The sequence below is a fragment of the Brassica napus genome, chromosome A5, assembly GCF_020379485.1.
Source record: "Brassica napus cultivar Da-Ae chromosome A5, Da-Ae, whole genome shotgun sequence".
Taxonomy (NCBI): Eukaryota; Viridiplantae; Streptophyta; class Magnoliopsida; order Brassicales; family Brassicaceae; genus Brassica; species Brassica napus.
In genome coordinates this window covers 2213588-2240600 of record NC_063438.1, presented here as the reverse complement: position 1 = coordinate 2240600, position 27013 = coordinate 2213588, and the positions used below count along the sequence as shown (strand labels likewise).

At 35.6% G+C, this 27013-nt stretch overlaps 6 protein-coding genes across 8 annotated transcripts; 1 reads left to right on the top strand and 5 right to left on the bottom strand.

Annotated features, from left to right (window-relative positions):
* The first annotated feature begins 276 nt into the window (after window positions 1-276).
* Window positions 277-2641, top strand: LOC106396712 (thiocyanate methyltransferase 1-like). Of its 2 annotated transcripts, XM_048780416.1 has the most exons (9): window positions 277-355; window positions 548-729; window positions 915-1045; window positions 1195-1281; window positions 1359-1459; window positions 1535-1634; window positions 1764-1810; window positions 1984-2062; window positions 2438-2641. In XM_048780416.1, exons 2-9 carry the CDS (start codon window positions 633-635, stop codon window positions 2474-2476), a joined length of 681 nt encoding a protein of 226 aa, XP_048636373.1. In that variant the 5' UTR covers window positions 277-355; window positions 548-632; the 3' UTR covers window positions 2477-2641. The 2 variants fall into 2 exon arrangements, with proteins under 2 accessions (XP_048636373.1, XP_013692637.1); XM_013837183.3 differs by lacking the exon at window positions 277-355 and having other exon boundaries at window positions 457-729.
* Window positions 2642-2846: 205 nt separating this feature from the next.
* Window positions 2847-6593, bottom strand: LOC106395668 (polygalacturonase-like). The gene is made up of 4 exons (XM_013836060.3): window positions 4052-6593; window positions 3607-3896; window positions 3294-3522; window positions 2847-3209 (listed from the first exon to the last, which is right to left on the bottom strand). The coding sequence occupies exons 1-4, from the start codon at window positions 4496-4498 to the stop codon at window positions 2991-2993; spliced, it is 1185 nt and encodes a 394-aa protein (XP_013691514.1). The 5' UTR covers window positions 4499-6593; the 3' UTR covers window positions 2847-2990.
* A 4363-nt stretch (window positions 6594-10956) lies between these two features.
* On the bottom strand, window positions 10957-12131 carry LOC106392497 (polygalacturonase-like). Its single transcript, XM_013833308.1, has 3 exons — window positions 11688-12131; window positions 11310-11599; window positions 10957-11212 (listed from the first exon to the last, which is right to left on the bottom strand). Exons 1-3 carry the CDS (start codon window positions 12129-12131, stop codon window positions 10957-10959), a joined length of 990 nt encoding a protein of 329 aa, XP_013688762.1.
* A 2812-nt stretch (window positions 12132-14943) lies between these two features.
* LOC106359659 (polygalacturonase-like) lies at window positions 14944-17115 on the bottom strand. The gene is made up of 4 exons (XM_013799319.3): window positions 16139-17115; window positions 15767-16056; window positions 15447-15675; window positions 14944-15357 (listed from the first exon to the last, which is right to left on the bottom strand). The coding sequence occupies exons 1-4, from the start codon at window positions 16580-16582 to the stop codon at window positions 15139-15141; spliced, it is 1182 nt and encodes a 393-aa protein (XP_013654773.1). The 5' UTR covers window positions 16583-17115; the 3' UTR covers window positions 14944-15138.
* Window positions 17116-21815: 4700 nt separating this feature from the next.
* LOC106392212 (flavonol 7-O-beta-glucosyltransferase UGT74F1) lies at window positions 21816-23728 on the bottom strand. 2 transcript variants are annotated; one of them, XM_013833013.3, is made up of 3 exons: window positions 23574-23728; window positions 22837-23482; window positions 21816-22700 (listed from the first exon to the last, which is right to left on the bottom strand). In XM_013833013.3, the coding sequence occupies exons 2-3, from the start codon at window positions 23458-23460 to the stop codon at window positions 21975-21977; spliced, it is 1350 nt and encodes a 449-aa protein (XP_013688467.1). In that variant the 5' UTR covers window positions 23461-23482; window positions 23574-23728; the 3' UTR covers window positions 21816-21974. The 2 variants fall into 2 exon arrangements, with proteins under 2 accessions (XP_013688467.1, XP_013688468.1); XM_013833014.3 differs by having other exon boundaries at window positions 22837-23486; window positions 23574-23709.
* A 477-nt stretch (window positions 23729-24205) lies between these two features.
* LOC106394663 (UDP-glycosyltransferase 74F2) lies at window positions 24206-26222 on the bottom strand. Its single transcript, XM_013835229.3, has 2 exons — window positions 25473-26222; window positions 24206-25072 (listed from the first exon to the last, which is right to left on the bottom strand). The coding sequence occupies exons 1-2, from the start codon at window positions 26100-26102 to the stop codon at window positions 24347-24349; spliced, it is 1356 nt and encodes a 451-aa protein (XP_013690683.1). The 5' UTR covers window positions 26103-26222; the 3' UTR covers window positions 24206-24346.
* Window positions 26223-27013: the final 791 nt, after the last annotated feature.

Here is a 27013-nt window from a genome sequence, read left to right as displayed (position 1 = left end):
AATTTTCTTCGAAAGCATTGTCGCTCAGATGAGTTTCCTGTTGAAGTTGCCAATGAAGCTACCAATGCAGAAAATATGGAAGGAAACAATGTAAGAGATGATTCTAAAAATGTTGAAGAAATTTTTGAGACACAAGATCAAGAAAGAGAAAGTGCTAATATCTGGAGAGAAGCTATGGCTGAAGAAATGTGGAAAGATGCAACTACTTAGTTTTTTTTTTTCTGGCAACAACTACATTGTTTTATTTATTTGCAAAAGATATTTTAATAATGATTTTATTATTTTTTTATTGTTGATTTGGAAACAAAGTCTAAGCCCAAGTATGTCATAGTTCTAAAATCCAATTGCTTATCACGTAAAGAATCTATTCCCTTGATCTTTATTTTCCTTCTCATCTTTTAAGAATCCAATGAAATCCATTAAAAAAATCCTAATTACGGTTATATTTATTTCCACCAAACTTCCCAATCCAATACCAGCCCCTTAGTTTCAATTATTGGTTTCTTTTTGTTAGATTTATTAATAATAAATTTTGTGGCCTCTGTAGCGTATATTAGTTACATCGCATTTGCTTAAAGATCTACAACTTCAATACCCACCAAAACAAGAAAAGAATAGGAAGAACCCTAAAAATGGCTGAGGAACAACAAAAAACAGGTCAGAGCAATGGCGAAAACATCATTCCTCCTGAAGAAGTTGCTAAGTTCCTGCCGGAAACTGTTGAGGAAGGTGATTCATTCTTCTCTTAATATTTACTTTATACAAGAATAAAAGCGTTTTAGGCCTTTGCCTTTACTGATCTATATGGAAAAATCATGGCGGATTTGTGACAAAAAAAGTCACACTGATCAAGATCATATGCTTCTTGATTGAATCTAGTGAATACATTTTCCATAACTAAGTAAAATAAACAGGCGGATGGGAAAAATGTTGGGAAGACGGGATAACACCATGGGACCAAGGAAGAGCCACACCTCTCGTTGTACATCTTGTTGACTCTTCTTCTCTTCCTCTTGGCCGTGCTCTTGTCCCCGGCTGTGGTGGAGTTAGTCTTTTTATTACTCTTCATACGTCTCTTTTTTTTCACGGTTCAGTTTAGAAAATAAAATACTGATCAAACCAAGAATGAAGCTAGTTTTAAATGTTCATAGGTAATTACCTTTTTTTGTTGTAAAAAATAATGAATGTGAGCAGGGTCACGATGTGGTTGCGATGGCAAGCCCCGAACGTTTCGTTGTTGGTTTGGATATTTCTGAAAGTGCCCTCGCTAAAGCTGCTGAGGTTACTCATTTTCTCACTAAGTTACCTTTGTCTTCAATTACTAGAATAAATTATTAATACCTCTGGATTACATATAGACTTACGGCTCCTCACCGAAGGCCAAGTACTTTACGTTCGTGAAGGAAGACTTCTTCACATGGCGTCCTAACGAATTATTTGACCTCATCTTCGATTATGTGTGAGTTAACCAACTATTTTAACATAATGTTAAATATAAGTATTTAATATTCCAATTAACTCATATAATTAACAGGGTCTTCTGTGCCATTGAGCCTGAGATGAGACCTGCATGGGCTAAATCCATGTATGAACTCTTAAAACCCGACGGCGAACTCATAACTCTCATGTATCCGGTGATAATTTTCATTTAATTTTTCGTGTGGCTATTGCATTATTTAATTACCTATATTTGCATCATGTATGCCCTATAACCATAGATCATGTGAATTATGATTAATTAGTTTGCGTTCCTTATTTATTAGATTACCGATCATGATGGTGGACCTCCCTACAAAGTAGCTGTATCTACGTACGTAACTATTCTTTTTTTTCTTTTTCTGAAACACAATACTTAACTATTCTGTTAGTTTTCGGTATGTAAAAATATAGTTAAATATATATATTTATGACTGTTGAAAATCTGTAATTAGCTTAAATATTTAACTAAATATGTTAACTGTGCGTGCATTTCTTGAGGTTTAGCTACGAAGATGTTTTGGTTCCCGTAGGATTTAAGGCAGTGTCCATCGAGGAGAATCCATACTCCATTGCCACTCGTAAGGTACAAACACACTGCTTACATTGTGGAATGGAATAGACAATAATCATAGAACTGATACAGTTAGATGTATATTTGAAATCATAAAACTAAGTTGTAATTTGTTGGCTTTGATGTATATACACATCCCACTGCCATTATATATACATAGTACATGAATCTAGTACGTGAATTATTGTATAGACCATTTTTACATGATAAAAAACAGAACAAAAATTCCCATCTGTACAAGTCAAAATGTTTTAGTATTTTTATGAAACTATTTTCATATAATACTCAATTAAGTGAGTATATTCTAGCTGCATTAAGTTTAAAGACACACTAATTGATTACTCATTCGATTGATATGATGTATTTTAACCCAAAAAAATTGAGCAGGGCAAAGAGAAGCTTGGGAGGTGGAAGAAGATCACTTGATCCAAGAAATCTCTCTTACTCTTCGCTAAGAGTATTTAATGCTATTCTACTTATCTATTAAGAATGAATTGTGTTAGTTTACTTTATCTGCATTATTATATAAACGTTGTATTTCTGAATGCGATGATTATTCAACCCTTTATAATAAAATAATGTTTTGTGATCCTTTTCAATCTTTTTTTGCTCCAATTTAGATTTTGTTGCTTAAACTTTGGCCAGCTTATGTGGATCAGTGGATCGTTACGCTTAAAATAGTTTAATTCATGAGGAAGGACCAATTGATTACTCAACTGAACATAAATCTTTACTGAATGCTCAGCTTCAACCCATGGGAAACTAGAAATTCATATTAATATTTTATACCAAAAAGTACAAATTAAACTTTAATAATATACATACATATTTAAATATTAGACAGAACAACTCGATCATGGACGCAAATAATAATCTTGTGCCTAAGACGGTGTAATGTCATCGTAAAACACTTTGTTACATGCCCTTCAAAATCATCAAATCAAAGACAACCTTGTGGCATCACCACACCAGCCTTAACTCCTTTAATATTCTTACATTGTGAAGTAGCGGACCGACCGTTGAACGTTAGCTTAATATCATGCAATCTAATCGCTTGGCACGGATTACTACGACTACAATCAAACTTTAAAGCATGTTGCGTTCGTGACGTCCCTTGAATGTTCCTATACACAACCTGACTAATCTTCACCCCAGAACCCTACAATATATAATCAAACATAACCAATCAGATTAATTCTAAATCATCCATTTGGTTTAGATTTTGGTTAATAATTATTTTTACCTGTTTAGGACAACCTTGATGAGTCGGACAATAGTTCTGATCAACAATGATTGGATTCTGAACGTTCTTCATGATCAGATTTTGAAACAAAACGTTCCTCACAAAACCTGTGCTTTGTCTAGCCCATGACTTGATCCGAACACCATTATCTGAACCCGAAAAAACAGAGTTTACCAACGTTATGTTCTGTACTCCAGCTTCCTTAGCATCTCTCCCTAGACTCCCAATACTGCCACAATGTAATATCATTAGAAAAATCAGTATCTTCAAAATATATGAACCTTGCTCTTCAAGTTATCTTTAATTATCATACCTGATTCCGTGGCCTGGACCGCAGTTGAGTTTAGACATGTAGAGGTTACGAGTTCCCGGACCGATAGAGATACAGTCGTCTCCGGTCTGAAACGTGCTATCGGTTACGGTCACACCAGCAGAATTTTGGACGTGGAGGCCATCTGTGTTCGGACTTTGGTCTGGAGCTACTAACTTTACTTTCCGGACAACTACATTGTTGCAGCTATTTATCACTAAATGTGTTACTTGACTGTTTATTGACGTTAACCCGGTTACTACGACGTTGTTTGCCCAGTTAAACGTCATGGACTGCAACAACATCATCACAACCAAATATCAGAAGTGTTATTGAGTTTTTAAAAAATATATTATTGGTGTAATTATTAATTATCAAAAAATAGCTGAAATTAATTTTATATTAATTTAATTAATGCATTAAAAGTCAGTTAAATCGGTTATCTTACTCTGGCTCCAGCAGGACAGCTCTTTCCAGATTTTCGACAAGCCCAAAAAGAAGCACCTCTAGCATCTAACGTTCCTCCATTGATCGAGATGCGGTTAACTTTCACGAACAAGATCCAATAACCGGAATTACCCAAACCACGGTAATCCGTAGGAGCTACAATGGTTCCATAAATCTGAAACGTGATTTTGCTACGGCACGGACCACGAAACTCCACCGGTTTTAGTAAGAAGCTCCCTCTCGGGACCGTTACAGTGACACTTGCAGCTGAACGGCAAGCTGCTTGCCACGCGCCGAGGAAGGCTTTTGTGGAGTCGGTTCGACCGTCCGGTTTAGCACCAAACTTGACGACATTATAGTTGTAAGCAGCCATTGATGTTCTCATAAGCAAGATGCTTGAGAAGAACATCAGCAAAATAGCTACAAGCTTGTTACTAATATGATCCATTTAATGTTTCTTACAAAGAGAAAGAGTAATGAATCTTTGTAGATGTCAGATTTGAGAGTATTTATGTTTTTGTGCTTTAGATGAAATGTGAGGATGAAGGAAAATCATACGGGTATGGCAGGTATTTATATGGAATTGTATATGGAATTTTTTGTTTAAATATATATATTTGAATACGTTGACTTTATTTTAATCATAATGCTAATGATTTTTTTTTGAACTGTAATGCTAATGCTAATGATTGTCAGATCATATGCTTGATTAAATTCAAATGAATGAAATGTACGGTTCGCATAATCGCATGTGATGATGATAAGCAGTTGTGAATTCCTTAAGCAAATAATGTTGATCTATAAAGGAGAAAGCATGTGATCTTTGCGTGCTTGTTCACAAGGATCCATGTTCACTTGTATAATTTATTTAGTATTAATTTGAGTCGAGAATGTAAGATACTATGAAGTAACTGATAATTGGCAAAAGAAATAAATACAAATTATGCAAGTGTCAGATGACTTTTCTGTTGGTCTTTGGTTTTGAATGATATTTAATATATAGACTTTCTCTAAGATTGATTAAAAACCGAATACGAGGGCCAATGGATCAGGTTTCATGTATAGCATAATCTATGGCATGTGACATGTGGAGTGTGGAAATGTCATAATCAAATCGCAGCCGTAGAAGAAGAAAAGCCTCCGAATCGTACGGCCATGAGTAGCATAAGTCAACAAAAGCTCTTGGAAAAAATGAATGGGTTACTAAAAGTCAACCAATGCAACTTACCACGTCATAAGAAACAGGTAACATGGGATATGTAATGTAAGTTATATGGTCATTTGGGAGATTAACATATACTTAGAATAGTTATCACATGGCCACATGGATTTACGTGAAGGATGAATGGACCGTTATCAGTGACGGTTAGTCTCAATTCTTTGAATGGTTATATTCTGCAACTGGCCTTATGATATATCGTTTATTTTGTTTTGGATTCGAATATTCGAACATGTTTGCTTGCGACCGAAGGTAATGTCAAAAAGCTTTACAAAGAACAAAGGGGCAACACATAGCAACTAGCAAGCTAATTGGTTTTATTATTTTCTTGCTCAGAAAGAACTCGATTTCTTATAAAGGTGAAATGCCGAGTTTAAGAATAGTTATAAGTTGAAGATATTATTTTTTTCTTCATCTTTTCCAGTCATAGTAGAATTGGTACAAACATCATTCTGTCACACTGATAAACCAACAATCAAACTGACTGCTTTAGTTTTATTTCAATTCAGACCAAAGACTTCATCACATTCAAATTTGGATGAGTTTCAAAGATAAAAAAAAAACATCAAAGCAAAACAAAAACCATCATATAACAAATTAAACTTCACATACAATTCATTGGAACCACAACTCCAGAGGCTCCTCCATGAGCGTTCTTGCAGTAAGAAGTTGTTGCTCCTTTCATGTAAGAGAGCTTAATGTTTTTCAATGTAATCCCTGTGCAGTGATGGCTTCCACTACAATCCAGTTTCATAGCTATTGGTGTTGTTGATGTTCCCTTTATGTTTGCAAAAGTCACTCCACTTATCTTCACACCAGAGCTCTATATATATGATCAATCATAAGTTATCATTAGAAAGAATATAAAAGTACATATAAGAGACCTTAGTTACGACGCTACCGCTAGGGGACGCGGACAGAAGCGACGAGAAGGATCAGATTCTACTACAGGAGGAAGAATATTATCAGTAAGAGGGAATCCTTTTCAAAATGACAAAACCCCAGCACCTCAAGAAGCTTTCAATGAAGCACTTGAGGAAGTACGTGAGGTCATGGTCCAGTATACACAATGTGCCGACCCGTCGGAGAGTGCTGCCCGCAAGGAGAGGTTCCGGAGGGCAGAAGAAGAGGGTCAACTCGAAGAAACCGCAGCAAGAATGGTCCAAGCGTCCCTGGGAGATAATGAAGACGACTACCAAAATCTGAGAAGCGCAGAAGAAAATCCCTCAGCGGAAAGAATACCCGCCCAACTCAGACTCGGGCCTATGGCTCCTCCTCCGCTCCCCACTGATCAGAGCGTGATGGCTGTGAGCGTAAAACGAAAACCCGGACGTCCTCCAGGAAGGAGAACAACACAGAACAGTCCTAAAACCAGAGGCACTACCTCCCTGAAGAGGAAGAGTACACAGTTGAAGCCGCCTCTAGCCCGGAAAACTCAGAGGGCAGATACCCCAATAAACCGGAACCCAAGAGCTAAAGTGGGCACATCCCGAGCAAGAAGAGAGAAGTCTTCATCGGCAACCAACTCAGAAGACCAACCTCTGTGCAATATGATCCCAGCTTCTACGCGAAGAAAGATGGATTTTCAAAATCCATCTTCTCTCGGTCCTTAAAAATCGGGAGTTGGAACTGTCAGGGGTTAGGGAATCCCCGGACAGTTCGTAGGTTAGGAAAGATGAAAAAAACCATTTTCCCCGACATTCTATTCCTCTCCGAAACCAAAAATCCCGACAGCTTCGTGCTTAAAAAGACGAAGCAGCTGGAGTATGAAAATATTCATCTAGTCCCTCCGACGGGGCATGGCGCTGGTGGTCTGGCTCTCATGTGGAAGCAGGAAATAAAATTAAGTGTACTGAGCGCTTGTGCTAACCTGATTGACACTTGTATCGAATATGAAGGAAAAATTTTCTATGCCTCCTTTATTTATGCTGATACTGACAAGCCAACGAGACGGATCTTCTGGGATCATCTCCTGTCCATAAACTCATCTCGTACGGCTCCATGGTTCATCACAGGCGACTTTAACGATTTAACCTGCAATGCTGAGAAAGTTGGTGGACCGGAAAGGCCAGAAAGCTCCTTTTCAGACCTGCGTACATTCTTTCTGAAGGTGATCTATATGACCTGCAACATTCAGGAGACTGTCTTTCATGGAGGGGAAAGAGAGGAGATTTCTTGGTCAGATGCAGGCTTGACAGAGCGGTAGCCAATGGCGACTGGGCAGAGCTTTTCCCAAAGGCGAGATCACAGTACCTGACCTATGAAGGCTCCGACCACAAACCCATTGTCTCCTTTTTCGAACCAGACAAAAGAAAGCGTAGAGGCATCTTTCGGTTTGATAGAAGACTGAGGGACAATCCTGAAGTGAAAACTCTAGTTAACCAGGTCTGGAACGAGGTGCATCACACATCTGTCAATGACAGAATTAGCGCTGTTAGAGCTGCCATCGCTGGATGGAGCAAACAACAGTACCAGAACAGCAGGCTTATTATCGAGCAAAAAAAAGAAGAGCTGGAAGAAGCATTAACGAGTCCCGTCAATGACACTGACCTGATTACTAGAGTGTCAAACGAACTCAACTCGGCTTACATAGCAGAAGAAGCATACTGGAGACAACGTAGCCGTCTGCTTTGGCTTAGTCTCGGAGACCGTAATACGGGGTTCTTTCATGCGACTGCGAAAAACCGGAAGAGAGCAAATGCTTTCTCGGTAATAGAAGATGAAGATGGTACAGCAGTTTATCAGGAAGACCAGATAGGGAAAGTGATTGTCAAGTATTTTCAGAAACTATTCTCTTCAGTTGACGGACAGAGAGAAGAGACGGTACAGCAGGCCCTATCGCCAATGGTGACTTCAGAGCAAAACGAAGGACTGATCAGAACCCCATCAGCGATGGAGATTAAGGAGGCTGTCTTCTCCATTCACGCTGACAAAGCTCCCGGGCCGGATGGTTTCTCCGCTGGTTTCTATCATTCCAATTGGGACACAGTGGGCATGGAGATAGTGAAGGAAGTGCAAGGTTTTTTCATCTCGGACAGATTGCCGGAAAAGATCAACGACACGCATATTCGGCTCATCCCAAAGATACAAAGCCCACAGACAGTGGCGGAGTATAGACCCATTGCGCTGTGCAATGTGTACTATAAAATTATCTCGAAGATCATGACGAAGCGACTCCAACCTCTCTTATCTGGAATTATTTCCGAAAACCAGTCCGCCTTCGTACCAGGTCGGGCCATCTCAGATAATGTTCTCATTACGCATGAAGTCCTCCATTATCTCAAGACGTCAGACGCGGAACAGCGGTGTGCTATGGCGGTGAAAACCGATATGAGCAAAGCCTACGATCGACTAGAGTGGGATTTCATTCAGTGTGTGATGAGCCGGCTGGGTTTCCACCCGAAATGGATTGCTCTTGTGATGCAATGTATATCTACTGTTACGTACTCCTTCCTCATCAACGGCGCGCCTAGAGGAAAAGTCACACCGAGTCGGGGAATCCGTCAAGGAGACCCACTCTCACCATACATCTTCATTTTGTGTAGTGAGGTTCTCTCGGGTCTATGTAACAGAGCACAATCGGAGGGTTCCCTACAGGGAATTAGTGTAGCTCGGGGGAGTCCCCGACTAAACCACCTCCTATTTGCTGATGATACCATGTTCTTTATAAGAGCAAGCAAAGAAAGTAGTGAGGCACTGAAGAGGATATTAACTCTGTATGAAGCAGCATCCGGGCAATGCATCAACACCGACAAATCCTCCATCACATTCTCTAAGAGAACCCCAGCGCTGCTCAAAGATGAGGTTAAGGATATTCTCTCCGTACAAACTGAAGGTGGAACGGGCAAATACTTGGGACTGCCACAACTCTTTGGTAGGAAGAAGAGAGACCTTTTCGCATCGATTGTTGACAGGATCAAGCAAAAAGCGGCCGGCTGGTCTAACAGATTTCTATCAACCGCCGGGAAGATGACGATGCTTAGAAGTGTTCTCTCCCCAATCCCGTCATTTGCCATGACCTGTTTTCAGCTTCCCGTTTCCCTCTGCCAGCAAATCCAGTCCGCCCTAACCCGATTCTGGTGGGATAACAGCAGCGGGAGTAATAAGATCGCTTGGATTGCATGGACAAAACTGATCCTCCCGAAGGAGCAGGGCGGATTAGACTTCAGAGATATTCAGAGCATCAATGATGCATTCTTAGCTAAGCTCAGCTGGAGAATTATTCGAAATCCTGAGAGCCTTCTTGGAAGAATCCTTCTCGGCAAATACTGCCCCACTGGTGACTTCCTGACATGCCCTGCTAGCAGTGCCCCTTCTCATGGATGGCGTGGGATCTTGGTAGGTAGAGATATCATTTTAGAGAATGCGGGATGGGCTGTTGGTGATGGAGAAAACCTCAGTGTGTGGGACTCTCCCTGGCTCAGCCTCACCCAACGAGAAAGACCAATGGGACCGGCCCCGGAACACCTTACCAATCTCAAAGTAGCAGACCTTTTCCTGCCAGAGAAAAATGAATGGGATCTCGCAAGGATAAGACAGTGGCTCCCCTTTGAAGAGGAAAAGATTAGATTGTTGAAGCCAAGCCTGAGTGGAGCTCCAGACATGATCGTTTGGCTAAAATCCACCAGTGGAGAATATACGACGAAGACAGGTTACGCGACTGCTCTCCCATTCCACCTCGATCAAGCTTTGATCCCTCAAGGAGAACCTGACTACAATTGGAAGCAAAATGTGTGGAACCTCCATACTGCTCCGAAGATTAAACTGTTTGTGTGGAAAACACTCCACGGAGCTTTACCGGTTGGTGAACAACTATTGGCGAGACAAATACAGGTTGATGGGAAATGCAAGCTTTGTGGTCTTTCTGAATCTATTGATCATCTGTTCCTTCACTGTAAATTCGCTAAAGAGGTCTGGAAATCAGCACCGGTGTGGCCAAGCAGTGATTACAGCGGAACGATAGATTTGAGAAGCGAATGGCGTAGCCTCTGCTCTAGGAAAAATCTCCCCCCGACAGGTCTCTCGTCGGGAGCTCTAGCGCCTTGGATTCTGTGGCAATTATGGAAAGCTAGGAACAGTTTGATATTCAAGGATAAAGGCTTCTCGGCAACAGAAGTTATTACCATGGCTATAGCTGCAGCTCGCGAATGGAACGACAGCCAGCACAAGACCCCTGTTTTGAACCGATCGCAACCATTTAGAACGATCCCTCATGAGAGATGTGTTCTGGTAAGATCTGATGCTGCCTGGTCGGAGGCAAATAACATTGCAGGACTTGGATGGATTGTTAAGTCGCAGAGAAGAACATCTTCTTTCTCCTCGCCGATGAGATATGTAGGATCCCCACTCGTAGCAGAAGGACTGGCTCTGCGTGAGGCTGTGACAAAATGCAAAGAGCTTGGCCTCACTAGGGTGAGATTCGAGTCTGACTGTGACCAACTCATCAAAGCCCTGACTTCAGACTATCCTATGGCTGTTCTCTACGGCATCGTCTCTGATATTAAATCTGTTGCTTTATCTTTTGAATGTATTTCATTTTCATGGATCTCTCGTGAGAAAAACGGTGAGGCAGATTCATTGGCAAAACAAGCCCTGGTGGCTGAGGTTGCCTTAGTGAGCTCACCTAATGTTGGCTTTATCAATTAATGAATGAAAGTTTGTGTTTCAAAAAAAAAAAGAGACCTTAGTTACGTCAATTCAACTCGGTTATTTACCTGATTAGGGCAGCCTTTTCCGCTAGGGCAATAGTTTTGATCGATGATTAGGGGGTTACCAACATTCCTCATTACCAGGTTTCGAAACTCCACATTTCTCACAAACCCTGTGCTCGGCCTAGCCCAACTCTTTATTCTTACACCGTTTCGCGTCTTGGTGAAAACAGAGTTCGTGACGGTTACATTATTGACACCTTCCTCATCGGCGTGATCCCCAAGACTCCCAATGCTGCATACAATTTACAAGCGAAACCCATGTTATAACTAGTGACTGACTGTTCTAGTACTAATTATATTAAGTTGATCGTTGTTAATAAGTTAGTTACCTGATTCCATGTCCTGGTCCACACAGCACACGTTCGATATAAATGTTCACAGAACCTTGATTAAGAGCAATGCAGTCATCACCAGTTCCAATGACTGCCCCACTAATGGTGACCCCAGACGAAGACTGGACGATAATACCATCGGTATTAGGGCTTCTACTCGGCGCCCTAATTCTTATGTTCTGAATCCGAACATGAGAAGAATGATGAACCGTGACATGAATATTCTGGCTATTCAACGACGTTAGGCCACTTAGTAGAACATTATTGCACCAGCTAAACGATATAGACTGCAAAAAAAACATACTAAAATTTAATAAATATACCAATATAGCTTGCTAACAAATATCTTAAAATTGGATGTTGTTATAAACATACTCTTGCACCTTGAGGACAGTGGCCACCTTTCTTTCTACAAGACCAATAACCAGCTCCTTTAGCATCAATCGTTCCACCGTAAACCAATATCCGGTTTACCTTAGCGAATAGGATCCAGTAACCAGAATTACCTATACTCCAGTAATTTTTGGGAGCCACGAGTTTTCCATCGATTTTGAAAGTTATTATGTTCTTGCAAGGACCCCAAAAGACAAGATTTCGTACCAAGTATGTTCCATGGGGAATGTAGACCATGGATTGAGCCTCTGAGCCGCATGCTAATGACCAAGCTGTCGAAAATGGTTTGGTCGAGTCTGTTTTCCCATCGCCTCTAGCTCCGTATCTTTGTACGTTAAAAGATAGCATTGCGTTTGATGAGTTGATAAGAAAGATGACGACAGAGAGTAATATGATAGCACAAGAAAATGATGTGTTATTGGCCATCTTAACCTTTTTTTTCTTCTAATTTTATGGCTTTGTCTGATTATAGTGATAAAGAAACTATTAGAATGGTCATATATAAAGGGAGAAGATACATTTTGTATTAGTCTATTAAATCAATACGTGTATTAAGGACTAATTGACCTAAAATGTTACTTGATTGATTCAATGTTATTAATGATAAATTTATTACGGCTTTTGTGTATGGTTGTACGAATGTCTATCGCATATATATAGCAAACGAATTATACCTGCCGATTTTAGCTATACTAATATGTGTAGTATTTATTGAGTAAGTTTCCTTTTCAAATTAAATCATATTGAGTAAGTTTCCTTTTCAAATTAAATCATTTACTCAGAAAATTTCAAAAAACATTCTACATTTATATTAATATATATAAAACTATTTTTCATGGTACATAGACATCGTTTTAATTTTTTATAAATTAATTTAATAAAACTTCATAATACTCCTTAAATTGGTGAACTAACCACTATAAAATCGTTATTTTCTAGAGAAACGGTGACAACAAAAGTTCCAAACATTTTTGACCTTCATCATATGTTAGTGAAGGATGCAACTATGCATTAAAACAATATTTTCATATTTTTTAACTTTTTTCGAAATATATGTGTTAACCCCTACGAAAATATTAAATTTTTCGGTAAATGTTATATATATTGAAGCCTATGATCTTTAGTGTTGTTTTAAAATTTCTCTATACATTATATATTTTTATTAATGTATATTAAACTCTCTTTCATGGTACATGATTATCATTTAATTTTTTTGTTAATTAATTTAGTAAAACTTCATAATACTCCCTAAATTGGTGGACTAATAACCACTATAAAATCACTATTATCTAGAGAAACGGAGACAATAAAAGTTTCAAACCTCTTTGACTTTCATCATATGTTAGTGAAAGATTCAACTATGCATTAAAATAGGATTTTCATATTTTTGAATTTTTCTCAAAACCTATGTGTTAACCCCCTACGAAAATATTGAATTTTTCGGTAAATGCTCTATATACTGAAACCTATGATCTTTAGTGTTGTTTTAAAATTTCTAAACACATTCTACATTTGTCTTAATGTATATTAAACTCTATTTCATGTTACATGGACATCGTTTTAATTTTTTTGTCAATTAATTTAGTAAAACTTCATAATATTCCCTAAATTGGTGGATTAACCACTATAAAATCGTTATTATCTAGAGAAACGGAGACAATAAAAGTTTTAAACATCTTTGAATTTCATCATATGTTAGTGAATGATGCAATTATGCACTAAAACATGATTTTCATATTTTTGAATTTTTCTTAAAATCTATGTGTTAACCTCTACGAAAATATTGAATTTTTTTGGTAAATGCTCTATATACTGAAGCCTATGATCTTTAGTGTTGTTTTAAAATTTCTAAACACATTCTACATTTGTCTTAATGTATATTAAACTCTCTTTCATTGTACATGGACATCGTTTTAATTTTTTGTCAATTAATTTTGTAAAACTTTATAATACTCTCTAAATTGGTGGACTAACCACTATAAAATTACTATTTTCTAGAGAAACGGTGACAACAAAAGTTTCAAACATCTTTGACATTCATCGTATGTTAGTGAAAGATGCAACTATGCATTAAAACGAGATTTTCATATTTTTGAATTTTTTTCTCAAAATTTATGTGTTAACCTCTACAAAAAATCTTGAACTTTTTTGATAAATGCTCTATATACTGAAGTTTATGATCTTTAGTGTTGTTTTAAATTTTCTAAACCCATTCTACGAAGTATATTTCTAAATTTGCAAGTCTAAGCCGTTCTCAAAGGCAGCGATATTAATTCAATTTTTTTTTTGTCAAGTTTTTTCTTGTCAAAATATAAAGTCAAATATGGCTGATAATGTTATCGTTATTAGGTTATAAAACAGCAAAATTAATCAAGTGAGATAAATATCTCAGACTCAGACGACGAAATTTGATTATGACTATATATAACGGTATCAACCAAATTTGTGTGTGTGGGCGTGCGCTATTTTCACTCTCTTTTTATTTGGTTATGAAAAATATCTCAGACGGCCAAAACATGTATTCGAAAATCCACAACCATTCATTACCTGTATTATAGAAATATACTTTGGGTCAACTGAGTGCAATGTTGATTTCTGTTAACAACTCAAGGTGCTTAATAAAGTATTTCAACTAAATATTGAATACTAATGGTCAAATTAAACACTTTGTGATTAGAAAAAAGTGACGAAAATAAATTGTAATAGTCCCAGTTCATATATTTATGGTACAAATGCTATACGTATACTGTAACATCCTTAGCAATCAGATCAGAGTAAATAATGAAAGGTTAAACCAAAACATATTCATACATATGAGCCTTATGGTATGTATTATGTAAATGGCATTTAACAAGTGTGTACTAGTACTAATGGAAGGGAGTAGATCCGATCTTTGCCGTGAAACTAAAGTTAATTGTATTATTTTTTTTCATATAGTACATAAGTTATTGAATCTAGAACTAAAGATCTCTGTGACAAAAAAAAAACTAATTAAAGATCTCTATCACTTTGTAATTCAAATTTATTTGACTGTATATATTTAAAAGGCCACTTGGATCTTGTCAGATGGAACATTTTTTTAACCCAAATAATAAATCTGACATAGTTTGACTAATTACTTTAGCTCCTATTATTTAATGGCCAGTTTCCGATTAAAAATACGGTTTTCGCATATATTTCAGATAAAATATGAAGCAAAGCAAAAATGGTACAACCACAATGATAAGCCATTAGCCAATAATCAAATTGATTGTTTCTCTTTATTTCCCTTCATAGAAAGAATTCACCACATTTAACTTCGGATGATTCTTAAGTTGCTACGAAACATCAAAACGAATTAAACATCTCTTTGTCACATATCTACATCCAACAATTACTCTTAGGGTTCATAAAATATAATCCCAACGATAAAATCTTAGACTTCTTATATATATCACATACAATTCCTTGGAATCATAACTCCAGAGGCTCGTCCATGAGCGTTCTTGCAATAAGAAGCTGATGACCTTCTCATGTACTTGAGATTAATGTTTTTTAATGTAATCCCTGTGCAATGATGGCTTCCACTACAATCCAGTTTCATAGCTACTGGCGTTGCTGATGTTCCCTTTATGTTTGCGTACGTCACTCCACTTATCTTCACGCCAGAGCTCTATATGATCAATCATAACCAGTTCTCATTAGAAGAAAAAAAAGCTATATAAGAGGACTGAACTACGCCAAATTGATTAGGTTATTCACCTGATTAGGGCAGCCTTTTTTACTAGGGCAGTAGTTTTGATCGATGATTAATGGATTCTCAACATTCCTCATTACCAAGTTTCGGAATTGCACATTCCTCACAAACCCATTGCTCGGCCTACCCCAACTCTTTATTCTGACTCCGTTTTGCGTCTTGGTGAAAATAGAGCTTGTGACGGTGATATTCTGCACACCTTCCTCGTTAGCGTATTCCCCAAGACTCCCAATGCTGGATCCAATGTACAAGTAAAGCCATGTTAACTAGTGGTTTAATTAGTACGATATCATCATATTAAATTAATTACTATAATTTTGTTTACCTGATTCCATGTCCGGGTCCACAATTCAAACGTTCGATCCAAATGTTCTTGGATCCTGGATTAAGAGCAATGCAGTCATCACCGGTCCCGATGACTCCCCCACTAATGGTGACTCCAGAAGAAGCCTGGACGATAATACCGTCAGTATTGGGGCTTCCACTTGGAGCCCTGATTCTTATGTTTTGAATCCGAACATTAGAAGAATGATGAACCGTAACGTGAATATTCTGACTATTCAACGACGTTAGTCCGCTTAGTAGAACATTATCGCACCAGCTAAACGAGATAGACTGCAAAAGTAACCATATTAAATTTTGATTATATATATTAAAATAGCTAGCTAACAAATAAATTGTGTTGTTATAAGTATACCCTTGCACCCTGAGGACAATGACCACCTTTCTTTCTACAAGACCAATAACCAGCTCCTCTAGCATCAAGGATTCCACCGTAAACCGAGATCCGGTTTACCTTAGCGAATAGGATCCAGTAACCAGAACTACCTATACTCCAGTAGTTTTCCGGAGCAACGAGTGTTCCATCGATTTTGAAAGTTATAATATTCTTACAAGGACCCCAAAAGACTAGGTTTCTAACCAAGTATGTTCCTCGGGGAATGTAGACCATGGCTCGAGCCCGTGACTCACATGCTAATGACCAAGCTGTCAAAAATGGCTCGGTCGCGTCTGTTCTCCCATCACCTCTAGCTCCGTATCTCTGTACATTAAACGATGGCATTGCGTTGGATGAGTTGATAAGATAGAAAACAATGAAGAATAACATGATGGCACAAGGAAAAGAGATGTTATTGGCCATCTTAGATTTTCTTTTTTTTGTAGTTTTTGATGGCTTTGTGTGATTATAATGACTTAGGGCGAAGTAATGAGAAAACTGTATATATAGGGAGAAAATGTATTTTATGTATTTGACCGGACGATCCGTGAATTTATGACTAATCACGTTATATGCGGTGTATAAGTATAGTGAATTGATTCCAAGTTATATATGATAATATACTTAACTAATTATGGCTTTTATGTGCACAATTTATTATTGTATGAATTATTAGTCTACGGGACGTACGTACTGACGTATGATATTATTTCAAAACAATATTATGTACTCAATAATCTCCATGTGATCATAATATGGGTTGTTGAGAGTAATTGGCATTGCTATACTCACTTCATATTTGAGAACATGATTTTAATTTGACATAGATTTGCAAAATACTTTTAGTAAGATGGAAAATTGCACATATTTTTTGTTCATTTTATAAAATTTTCCAATATCTTCGTTTTTAATATGACATGCGCTATTTTTAGTATCTTATACAATTTATACGATCCCGTCGCTCGGACAAAAGAATTTGCAGGAAACTAGTCTAAAAGTGCCATCATAAGTAAACCTTTTTAAAAAAAAAAAGTGTCAGCGTAACATATCCAGAAATAAGTTCCAACATCACGTTGAAGTACAAGATAAATATAGGATCTTAAAAATGATATGTACGGTTTACATGTGATGATAAGCAATGAGAACTATTCAAGTTTTAACAGAAAGATGAGAACTATTTAAGGCTACTTTTAAGGGTGGACGAAAAAAAGCATGTGATATTCCACGTTCCGTTTTATAACGTGCCAACTACTAGAGAGCCGTAGTCGAGACATTTACTTCTTTTTTTTTTTGAAAAAGAGACATTTAATTTTTAAGCTATTTGGAATATAGCAAACTGTCAAATGCTAATTTATTTACTAAGAATAAAAATATATACATTATACATAATTTATAATATAAAATGATATATGTAGATTGTTACATATTGAGTAATTATATCATAACAAAGAAGGATAAAAAAGAGGTATATTCATATATGAGCCTTATGTTATGGAAATGGCATGTGACATGTGATAATGGAATGGAGGAGATCCGATCTTAGCAGTCAAAACGAATTTGCGGTACTGTACAGTTAACGTAAAACGTCAAATAGCTCACCAACCAATGAAATTGACACATCATCAATTAACTAGCATGACCATAGGTCGATTATGTACTATTTTCTAAAAATAAAAAATAGAAATCGTGACTATTTTCATGTGTGCATTTTTTTAATTCAGACAATTATTTATAAATTTTATTAAATGTACTTTATTAAAACTAATAATACATAGAATCTTTGAACTACTTTAATCATAATATTTTTTTATATTTTTTCATTTTAAATATAAACTAAATTTTAATCCGCACAACCGTGCGGAAGATTATTTTTATTTTTATACATATAAATATTTGATTTACATGATTAGTAGTATATAATTTTCATATTTACTATATTACTAATATTTTTAAAACCAACATTTTTATAGTTTGCATGCAGTAATTTAATTTATTGTTTCAAATTATTAGTGATATCTCTATTATTAAAACATGAATACTAATTAAAACCTTAGATTATATAATATTAAAGACAAATTATGTTTAATTTAGTATTAACTTACATATTAATTTCCTTATGATTATAATCATATTTTAGGTTTTGGTCATACATATATGTCAGATCGAATTATTTCTATGAATTTAATACTTGACTGATTAATCTATATTAAGGAATTAATTTATAAAATGTCTGCTTCATTTAAATTATTAAACTGGAAATTGTAATACATTGTGTTTGTTTTTGTCCTTTTAAACATGAATTTTCTCTTTATTATCTATGTTTTTTGAGGTTTCTTATGTTGTCTATTGGTGATTTAGACTTTTTTACCCCAAAACTCTTGGATTATATACAATGAATTTTTCAATGTTAAACTTTATTTGCAATTCTCATCATGGTATATAATTAATACTTAAATCTACAACTAAATTTGATAATAAAGACACTGAAAATAAAATATTCACATGAAATATAATTTTTCAATCATTCATCTATCTGATTAATCTATATTAAGGAATTAATTTATAAAATGTCTGCTTCATTTAAATTATTAAACTGGAAATTGTAATACATTATGTTTGTTTTTGTCCTTTTAAACATGAATTTTCTCTTTATTATCTATGTTTTTTTGAGGTTTCTTATGTTGTCTATTGGTGATTTAGACATTTTTTACCCCAAAACTCTTGGATTATATACAATGAATTTTTCAATGTTAAACTTTATTTGCAATTCTCATCATGTTATATAATTAATACTTAAATCTACAACTAAATTTGATAATAAAGACACTGAAAATAAAATATTCACGTGAAATATAATTTTTCAATCATTCATCTATCATTTATGTTAATGAAATAAATTGGTACGATGCCTATTAAACTTTCAAAATTGCACAAGATAAAAAAACAAACAATTACATTAATGAATAATATGTAAATATGGTCTATATAAAAATAAGATTGATTATCTTTTTTGTAAATAAAGCAGCCATATACATCTATTATTGAAAAATAAAACTAAACCAACCACTATATTTAGTAACAAAAAAATAAATCACTTTCAAAATAGCATTTGTAGACCGATCATTCATATTAATAGCATATTTTTAACAGTGTGGTACAAAACTCTAAATTAACAAATCTTAAATGTTAGAGATAATAAATTTAATTAGAAAATATTATGTTAGATTAACATCAAAAATTTAATACAAATTGTACATGAGTTTAATATAATTAAAAAATTAATTAGATACTTAAAAGGTTTATTTTAGAAATAGTTAAAATGATTTTTCTAGAATAGTTATATGTAAATATTTTCAATTATTTCGTATTTATTTTTGAAATACTATTATACATTAATATATTTAGTTATCGCTTTTAAAATGAAGAATAAAAAATTTATCTTATTTTTATCTATTATATCATCATAATCAATCGTATTAAAAGAAAAATATTATATTGAGCTAAATATTGTAAAATTATATTAAACTAATAAATTTATATATAATTTATTTTAATTAAAAATATTTATGTTCAAAAATATAATGTGTTGGTCCTACGAGTTAACATTAGCAAACTATATAATACATGTATGAAAATTAACAATGTATTCATTAAAGCTAATAATATAAAATATTTGTAACTACTTTAATCATGATATTTTTTATTTAAAATATATATATATATATATATATATATATATGTATATTTAAAGTTTATTCTAACAAATCTGTTGATAAATATTTAACAATGTTTTAATTTTTAAAAAGTTTATGTAAATATTTTCACTAATTTTGTAATTAGCAATGAACTTTTATTGTGCATTAATATATATTCAATTATCGTTTATAAAATTAAGAATTTTATCCAATTTTTATCTATTTTATAATCATAATCAATCATGTTAAAATAAAATTATTATATTAAACGAAAATGATAAATTTATATTAAATCGATAAATTTATAAAATTTACTTTCATAAATATAAAATATTCATGTTAAAAATATAATACGATGACATAATGACTTAACATTAGCAAACTATATAATACATGTATACAATTAAGATTTTTCTTTATATAATAATATATTATCTAAAATGAATAAAAGTAAAAAGAAAATATTGTTAAAAAGAAATTCAGCTTTGAAAGGCGGATCAAAATTTAACATAAATTAAATATAAAATAATTTTCAAATATGTTGTTTCATGCATATATTAATTTGTTTAATAACTAAATGCAAATTAATATAATAAAATAAATATATAATTAAAAGCAACAAATACATATGATGGTTTTAAACAATTGATTAACTACAACATATAAACTACAAAATTATTTAATTATTATATCTCAAATAGTTATATAAATATTTAAATATATGATTAAACTTTTAAAAATATATACTACTAATGATTTAAAATAAATATTTATGTATATAAAAATGAAAACAAACATCTGCGTAGTTGCGCGGGTCGAGATATAGTTGTATTGTTACAAAAAAAATATAGAACATTATAAGTTTTCTTTGCTATGCCAAAATTTCTAACCATATTTATTTTCTTAAATAATATAAATTTTACATTGACTTCATATTGAACTTGGAGAAGAAACCAAGAAACAAAAGTGATCTGAGACAGTTGGAAATTTGAGTGTCACATGATGCAAGAAATCCTGCACGGTAACTCGGCGGAATATAACCATATATGCAATGTATAAATTTGTTATTTGATAATATATATTTTTCCTTTTATTGTTAGTTAGTTGTGAATGAGATCTTCATGAGCCTTGAGACAACAAAAACGCCTATAGTTTTAATTTGTGGTGTCACGTTCTAAATCTAGTCAATACACCTCTTTTTCTTTATGCTCTGTATCATATTGCTTGCATATTTAGATAAACGCCCGTACAACTAAGTGTATATATCACTGCTCAAATCCATAACTTGTTCCATAGAAATAAAATTCCTTTTTTAATGAATTGTTAAATTTATTCAATAAAAATTATTTCAAAATCGAAAGCACAAAAAAAGAACGATGGTTCTTGGTTCTTGTAATTTTTTTGTCAGTTCTTGGTTCGTGCAATTATCTACGCAAGATTGAAGGCGTTGTTTACTTTTCAAGCCGACCTTGTTTCGGAGTCTAGAAACATAATACTCTCTTTTTTTTCTTAGGCATTAGCTAGAAACATACATTTTTATAGCAAAGATAACATGAATCAAATCGACTGAAGGCTAATGGCAATTGCGACGGAAACATACACTGGTTTATTTAGTTAAATTAGTTTGATTCTCACTTGACGAATCAATTTGACTTTACTTCAAGATCACATGGCTAGTAATAGCCTATGTATGTTGGCTAATATGCCTATAAATTATATTCTTGTGCGCAGAGCTCAACAACTAAACTTAATCAAATGGTCCACCAAACGGCCAATAGAACAAGTGCCACTTTTTAAATCCTTTTATCGTTTAATCTGCAGGTTTATTGAGGAGTGTTAGCATCCAAACGCTGGTGTCGGGTTCAAAGATTTAGAAGACATAAGTTACTAGTGTATTTGAGAACATTCAAAAACAATATTTTGCAATATTTTCCTTGTGTGATTTTATTGAGGAGGTTGAGAAGTAAACACATGATGAAAATACAAACTAAAGAAAAATCGATTTTTTTTTGTGACACTAAAGAAGAATCAACTTAGAAAATTATTCTGAATGAGGAAAACAGATAGATCCACATAGACATTAGAAGCAGAGAACTTTGCTACCTCATCATGTAAGTTACTTATTTGGTTTGAATCTTTGATGCAAATATGTTAATATTGATATCTGTAGAGCCTCCTTCACTGAGTGACTTGACAGCCAAGTCTCTCCATTTCATTGCATTCTTCTTCATCTCTTTGCTCTTCTCTCCTTCCATCACTTCCTTAATGCTAAACTCAATCTCCTCTCTCATTGCAACCCCAGTCTCTTTCTCCGCCTTCACACGAACCCCAACCTTCCACACATCTTGTATGTACTTTGCATTCATCGGTTGATCGGTCCACTGAGGCATAGCCACCATGGGAACCCCTAGAGTCAATCCTTCCATGGTCGAGTTCCAGCCACAGTGGGTCATGAAGCAACCGACTGCTTTGTTTGACAGAACTTCAAGTTGAGGACTCCACCTCAAAACCAAACACTTATCTTTATCCACTGATTCAAGAAACCCTGATGGGAGTTTTGACTCCTCTGAAGCTCTGACCACCCACAGGTAGCTGAAGCTTCTTACGGCCGAAGCAAGCTCTTCCATCTGCACGCTGCTCAGCTGAGCCATGCTCCCGAACGCTATATACACCACTGACCTTTCTGGCCTTGTGTTGAGCCAAGCAGTGCATAAGGCAGCCTCTTTGGAGTCAAAGAGGTTCAAATCATTATCGTTGTCTAATTTGATTTGTTGGTCTAAGTACATTGATGGAACAGTCGGTCCTATTGTCAATATAGGACAAACTTTTGACAACAACTCTTCCTCCTATAAACAGAAAACAGGAAAAAAATAAAAAATAGTTAAGGGAAAATAGTAACTAGGTCAAAAAAAAACAGCCTAACTAGGACAAAAAAACAAAGGAGTTTAGACATAAAACAGAGTTGTTAAGACATAAACTAACATGAACATCGAGCTCCTTGTAGGAATTAACGAGTACGAAATCAGCCTCTTTGAAGTTGGTGAACTGCTGAAGCACCATCTCAAAGTAAGCAAGGTGGGACCCAGTAGGGGTGACGAAAGTAGGCAAGTCTTGAGGCTCAAGAAAACTCAAATCCTTTATGGGAAGATTCAAGCTTCCACGGTTCACGTAAAAAAGATAGTTCACATAGTTAACACCACAAGACTGCGTGAAGAAAGGCGCCGCGTATAAACCAAACTCCCTCGCGAGGTCGAGCGCCCAAGGCATGAAAGAATCGTAGACGATACAAGTGATGGGGTCGTCGCTAGCCTGATGCTTGCGGATGACGTCAGCGACGGTTTTGGAGCCAAAGGTTTTGAAGTTCTGGAGGTATTCGGGGACTGATCCGGCTGATGAGAAGCCGCCCTGGTCGTAGCCGTCGGAGATTTTGGCTACGGAGATGGGGCTAGATGGGTCGAGGTGGACCGTGTTGAAGATGAAAGCGGTTAGAGTGTGAGTGGCTTTGAAACCTTTGGAGTGAAGTCTTTTGCAGAATTGGCGCATCGGTGTGATGTGTCCCTGGCTTGGGAAAGGCACTGCTAACACATGCCCTCTCTTCTTCTCCATCTCTGTCTCTCTCTCTCTCGCTCTTGCTTACAAAAAAAAAAGTTGTAAAGACTATGTTGATAAGATTATTGCAAAAGAAGACAACAGCTTGTGATGAGAGCAAGAAGACAAACCTGAGTTTCTTTTCTTTCACAAGGAAATAAAATGTGTCAGAGGTCTAAAAAACTGGAGATGGTCTTGTTTTAGTGTTATTTTCTGGAACTAAAATGATGAGCGTTAAGAGTCATACGGGAACGTAAGTAAATAGGAAGTAATCAAGTTGGAAGATTCTCTTAATCAATAGTTCAATACTAGACTACTAGTCAATTTTAACTTAAAATAATGTTATCTATAACGTCGTGGTCCATAGTCCAAGTGATGTATATGTTAAACCTAACAAAGAATAATAGAAAAGAATGACTTTTTTCATAGTCTTGTTTTTATGTATTTGTTCAAACCTAATAAAGTAAGAATCACAATTGGTCCCAAAGTGTCTAAGCAGTAGGTACAACTTTTTGCATGCAGGTAAAAAAAAATCACGGTTTGATATGAAACCAATGAAAATAAGCCCACCAAATAATTATTTGAAAAAATGATATTTCTCTAGTACAGACATCTTTTGTTTTTGTTGAATAAGAAGAAACATACATAGTTGTCAATGGAATCGATATTATGCAAACGTTGAAGGAAATGAAGCAGATAGATTCCAATGCATGGAGCTGCGACGAGACCTGTAGGACCAACTGCCAACACTGGACAAGCTTTCTACAACAACTTCTTATGTAATTAAAAAAACAGTTTCCATAACATAAATGTAGCAATTAACTACGACAAACAACTGGAGTAATATAGAAACAAAGCATAGTGATTAGGAGCACGTAACATCTTTGCTACTTCTTCTAGTAACTTATTTGCTCAGAGCCTTTGTTACAAATGTATCAATGTTAACATCTGTAGACCCTCCTTCGCTGAGTGACTTGACAGCCAAGTCTCTCCATTTTTTCGCGTTCTCCTTCATCTCTTTACTCTTCTCTCCTTCCATCACTTCCTTAATGCTAAAATCAATCTCCTCTCTCTTAACAATCCCACTCTCCTCGTCCATCTTCACACGAACTCCAGCCTTCCACACATCTTGTATGTACTTGGCGTTCATCGGTTGATCCGTCCACTGAGGCATAGCAACCATGGGAACCCCAAAGGTCAACGCCTCCATAGTTGAGTTCCAGCCACAGTGAGTCAAAAAACAACCTATGGCTTTGTTTGATAGAACTTCAAGCTGGGGGCTCCATTTCAAGACCAAGCTCTTGTCTTTATCCACTGTCTCAAGAAACCCTGATGGCATTGTTGCCTCCTCTGACTCTCTGACAACCCACAAGAAGCTGAAGTTGCTTATTGCTGAAGCAAGCTCCTCCATCTGGACACTGTTCAACTTAGCCATGCTTCCGAATGCTACATACACTACCGACCCTTGTGGTCTAGTGTCGAGCCAGCTAGTGCAGAAGGAAGAGTCTTTCGAGTCAAAGAGATTAAGATCGTAGTCTGTGTCTGATTTGATCCTTTGGTCTAAGTACATTGATGGAACACTCGGACCAATTGTCAAGACAGGACAAACTTTTGATAACAACTCCTTCTCCTGTAACAGAAACAGAGTAGTTAGGACATTAACATAACAATAATTTTTTTTAATACCAGGAGGTTCGGGCCAAAGCCCTAATTTCCCCAGTCCCCCAGCAAGTAATATTAAACCATCATTAACCCAGGCTCCTAGGGTGGAGTTAGCTTCGGGTAAGAACTGTTTCTTAACTTTTAAAGAATCGTCTCTTAAATAAGAGATATAAAACCCGACTCTTAGCCGGAAAAGTGCAAAAAAAAAAAAACAAAAAAATATCAAATCATGAGTTAAAACTCCAAATTAAGAACCCGGGTTAATCATGCTCTTAGTTTCGTCCGAGCGGTCCTCTTACACAATGGCTAGGGGGGACATGAAATAAAATATGACATAGTTGAGAAAGTTGTAAGAAGAGAGGACTAACATGAAGATCCAACTCTTGGAAGGTATTAACGAGCACGAAATCAGCTTTTTCGAAGTTTGTGAACTGTTGTAGCACCATCTCGAAGTAAGCAGGGTAAGATCCAGAAACAGAGAAAAAAGAAGGCAAATCTTGAAGCTCAAGAAAAGGCAGTTCTTGAATGGGAAGCTTCAAGCTTCCATGGTTTACGTAAGAAAGATAGTAAACGTAGTTAACAGCACAAGACTGCGTGAAGAAAACACTCGCAGCTAAACCGAACTCTCGGGCAACGTCGAGCGCCCAAGGCATGAAAGCGTCGTAGACGATGCAAGTGATGGGGCTATCACTTGTGTGGTGTTTGCGGATGATGTCTCCGATGGTTTTGGAGCCGAAGGTTTTGAAGTCTTGGAGGTAGTCGTCGATGGAGGCAGATGAGTCGAATCCATGGAGGTCGTAGCCGTCTGAGATGGTGGCTATGGAGATTGGACCAGATGGGTCGGGTTTGATGGAGTTGAAAATGAAAGTGGTGAGAGTGAGAGTGGTTTTGAGACCTTTGGAGGTGAGTCGTTTGCAGAATTGGCGGATTGGTGTGATGTGTCCTTGAGTTGGATATGGAACTGCTAGTACATGTCCTCTCTTCATCTCCATCTCCATCTCTCAGTTAGAATGTTTTGCTTTAACCAAAATGAATATGCGTTAAAATATATAATGCGAATATATAGAGTAGAGGCAAGTTTGTCACGTTCTAGCTTTAGATAAGAGCTTTGAGATCAGAACAAGAGGGAGTTTTGTATTTGTTTCTCTTCTCATTTTTTTTACAAGAAATAAGAAAGAGAAACCCAATTTGCGTTTGTTTTACATGATTAGGAACTGTGTTAAACAATCATTAGTTTAAAAATCTTGCAGCCTAGTTTTAAGTACTTTTGGTTTCGGTTGTTTGTTTATATTTTTGCTAAGATATTATCTAAAGTAAAAACAAAGTTTCTTTACAATGAGCATTTTTAACAAAAACAACGTAAATGAATGTATGTAATAATGTATTAGCTCTTTATCGTTTTATTGTTAATTTATAGACAAGCATGATCTTACTTGTTAGAGGCGGAAAAAACGTTAAGTGACAAACCTAAAACGAGTAAGAAGTGAAAAGATTCTACACTGTTCTATAAATTACAATAAGAACTCGACAAAAACAAGAGGAGTTATCTATTCGATGTCTTCTTCACCAATATGATAATACTGACATTTTTTGTACTTGTCTATAACGTGTGACTTTATTGTATCTTTTCACTGGATCCAATTTCAAATTGTTTTGTATGACTCAGATCAAGAATTTTATAATCGTCTGTGCAAATTTATTATGTCTAGTGGACACAACAATAGTGAGAATTTGATATCAAAGCAAACCGTTATAACGTCAATGTCTAGTAGGGGTGTGAGCATTTGAGCCAAACAAAACTTTTATATACAACCTGGTTATTAAATAAATTATATGCCAACTTGTTTTCTTTCCGTTAATAATGTTGTTAAGGTGACATCAGATTGTGACGCAATTGATGGCGTCAAAG